Genomic DNA, 2500 nt, shown 5'->3' with positions numbered 1-2500 from the left:
TTGTCCTATATTAGACTGAGGGGGATCTGGCTCACAGGGCTATTAGGATAATCAATAGGTGAACTGTACTGTAGTACTATGGTAGGATGGGTTATGTTGCGTCCTGCATGCTCTCTATGTATGCAGCATGTGATCTGTAGGCTTCTGTGTAGCATGGCAGAGCTTGGGCTATGTTGTGTAACATATAGGGAGTGGATAGTGCCTATGGGAAGTATTCATCTCCGTAGTAGCATGGCTACTAGTATCACATAGGAGAAGGAATATGCTTCACATAGAGTTTAGTTTCCTTAATGCATCACTCACCAGCTTAGAGCAATGTTCTCTAATGTTCTTGTTTGGATCTTCTCTGTAATTGTTGTCGTTACATGGTTAGTTGCATCGCAGGATGTTGGGTCACGTAGGAAGAGTTAGTGTATAAGTTTACTCGATCTATAATGTACTCTAACAAGGTCCTGCACTTCAAACAATAACAAAGCAGTCAACCTGTTATTTATTTTGGGGATGGGCCTGGAGAAATTTAACCACTCTCAAATTCATAGACAGAGCTACGGATGCAAGGACTGACTGTTTGTTTACCAATAAATTTTTTTACAAACATTGGAGTTAAACAATCTTATATTTTGGGTTCTAATGAGGTACGACAGTTGAACTAAGCTCTTGAGGCATTTATAAGTTACATTCTTCAAGAATCAATGTATATATAATTAATTTAAAAGTCAAAAAATTGATTTAGCAATCACAGATTGGCCCTTTAATGCATGACTCAGTTTTAGAGCAATTAGCTTCTCTCTAAAATGACAATGATGTGAATTTGAATGCACTTGAAATAAACTGAATTTGATCATTTTACATTTTAGTCATTTAGCAGATGCTCTTATCCCCAATCTGTCTGTGCCCTTGAGCAAGGCACTTAACCCTAATTGCTCCTGTAAGTTGCTCTGGATAAGAGTGTCTGCTAAATGACTAAAATGTCAAAGTTAGTGTGTCTGTTCATGTGTGTTAAGGGCTGCAGTATAGCATAGTAACAGTCATCCTGTACGTACTCACAATGTTTCTGTACCATAGAAATCAACCCCAAGGTTATGTCTTCAGTGTTCAATCATTGATCCGGGGAGCGACCCGCGTCGCATCACATCTGGTGATACAACAGTCACTGCCAGGCAGCAGCATTGGTTCATCAAGAAAAACGTTGTGTTAAAAATCATCTAAAGAAAGAAGAAAGCTTTAGATTGTTTGAACAGAGGCTGAGTAATCATGGCAGAGTAGAAGAGCCCAGGGTCCTGTTCATCAGGCACAAAATAAAAGAAAACGGACTGAAACAGGGGAGGTACTATCTGGTCCTCTGTAGCTCAGTTGGCCGAGCATGGCACTTGCGTTGCCAGGATAGTGGGTTCAATTCCCGGGACCACCCGTACTTAAAAATGTAAGAATAATTATTAATGGTGGGTGCTCATATTTGTCCTATCAATTGGAAATGTTTTTTTTTTTTTGCCTATCCCAACTCCCCCTGTTGGTACGTTCAAGACAACTGGGAACTCAGGGAAAAAAAATGAGCTCCGACTGGGAAGAATCTTGACGTCAGGGATGTTCAGGTCAGAGAAGTCGGAGCTCTAGGATAATGCCAGAGTTTCTAAGTTCCGAGTTGTCTTGAACACACCCATTAGGCATCCTTGGAGAGTGGGGTCACAGCCAGGGTCAGCCATCAACGGCGACCCTGGAGCGATTCGGGTAAGTGCCTTGCTCAAGGGCACATTGGCAGATTTGTTTTTTCCCTTGTCGGCTCGGGGATTCGAATGTATGTATTCATGACTGTAAGTCGCTAGAGATAAAACGTTCTGCTAAATTACATATATTATTATTGGACTTGAGGAAACGCTGGTTTTGAGACTTTTTTTTTGCTATATAGCGCTCTTATGAACACAGCCCTGCTGCCTCCGGTTGTGGAGGATGTCTTCCTCTCTTCCTGGTAGTAGAAGAGCTTTTTAAAGAATAACTAGAGCCCTGCGGTGTTTCTGACCACGGAAAACTCTGGCTATTGGCCAAATCATAATGATCATGAGAAAGTCTGGGACCATGGAATCACTTACCATATAAAGTTCTGCTATTGTTCTGGAATACCCTTTAAAATGACCATATCTCTTGCTGTCTCTGTCTCTGTCTCTGTCTCTGTCTCGGTCTCTCTCTCTCTCTCTCTCTCTCTCTCTCTCTCTCGCTCTCTCTCTCTCTTTCTTTCTCTCCGTTCTCCTCAGTGCACTACCAGAAGATAGTCCACCGGGACATCAAGCCTTCTAACCTGCTGCTGGGGGATGACAGTCATGTGAAAATTGCTGACTTTGGGGTCAGTAACCAGTTTGAGGGCAACGATGCCCTGCTCTCCTCTACGGCTGGGACTCCTGCCTTCATGGCTCCAGAGACCCTGTCAGACATCCGCCAGAGCTTCAGTGGCAAGGTGGGGTCACAGAATGTGTGTGTGTGGGGGGTGGGGGTCAGTGTGTGTCTT

At 43.2% G+C, this 2500-nt stretch overlaps 1 protein-coding gene across 6 annotated transcripts in view; it reads left to right on the top strand.

Annotated features, from left to right (window-relative positions):
* Positions 1 to 2500, top strand: part of LOC121579146 (calcium/calmodulin-dependent protein kinase kinase 1-like) — a 116239-nt gene that overhangs the window by 80953 nt on the left and 32786 nt on the right. For all 6 annotated transcript variants that reach the window (XM_045224233.1, XM_045224235.1, XM_045224236.1 and 3 more), the window contains one exon: positions 2250 to 2449. In XM_045224233.1, coding sequence (XP_045080168.1) covers positions 2250 to 2449 — 200 coding nt within the window. The remainder of the gene's footprint in view (positions 1 to 2249; positions 2450 to 2500) is intronic.

Source organism: Coregonus clupeaformis, chromosome 13 (genome assembly GCF_020615455.1).
Source record: "Coregonus clupeaformis isolate EN_2021a chromosome 13, ASM2061545v1, whole genome shotgun sequence".
In the NCBI taxonomy this organism is placed as follows: Eukaryota; Metazoa; Chordata; class Actinopteri; order Salmoniformes; family Salmonidae; genus Coregonus; species Coregonus clupeaformis.
The sequence above is the reverse complement of the archived record's forward strand: the minus strand, read 5'-3'. Positions and strand labels throughout refer to the sequence as shown.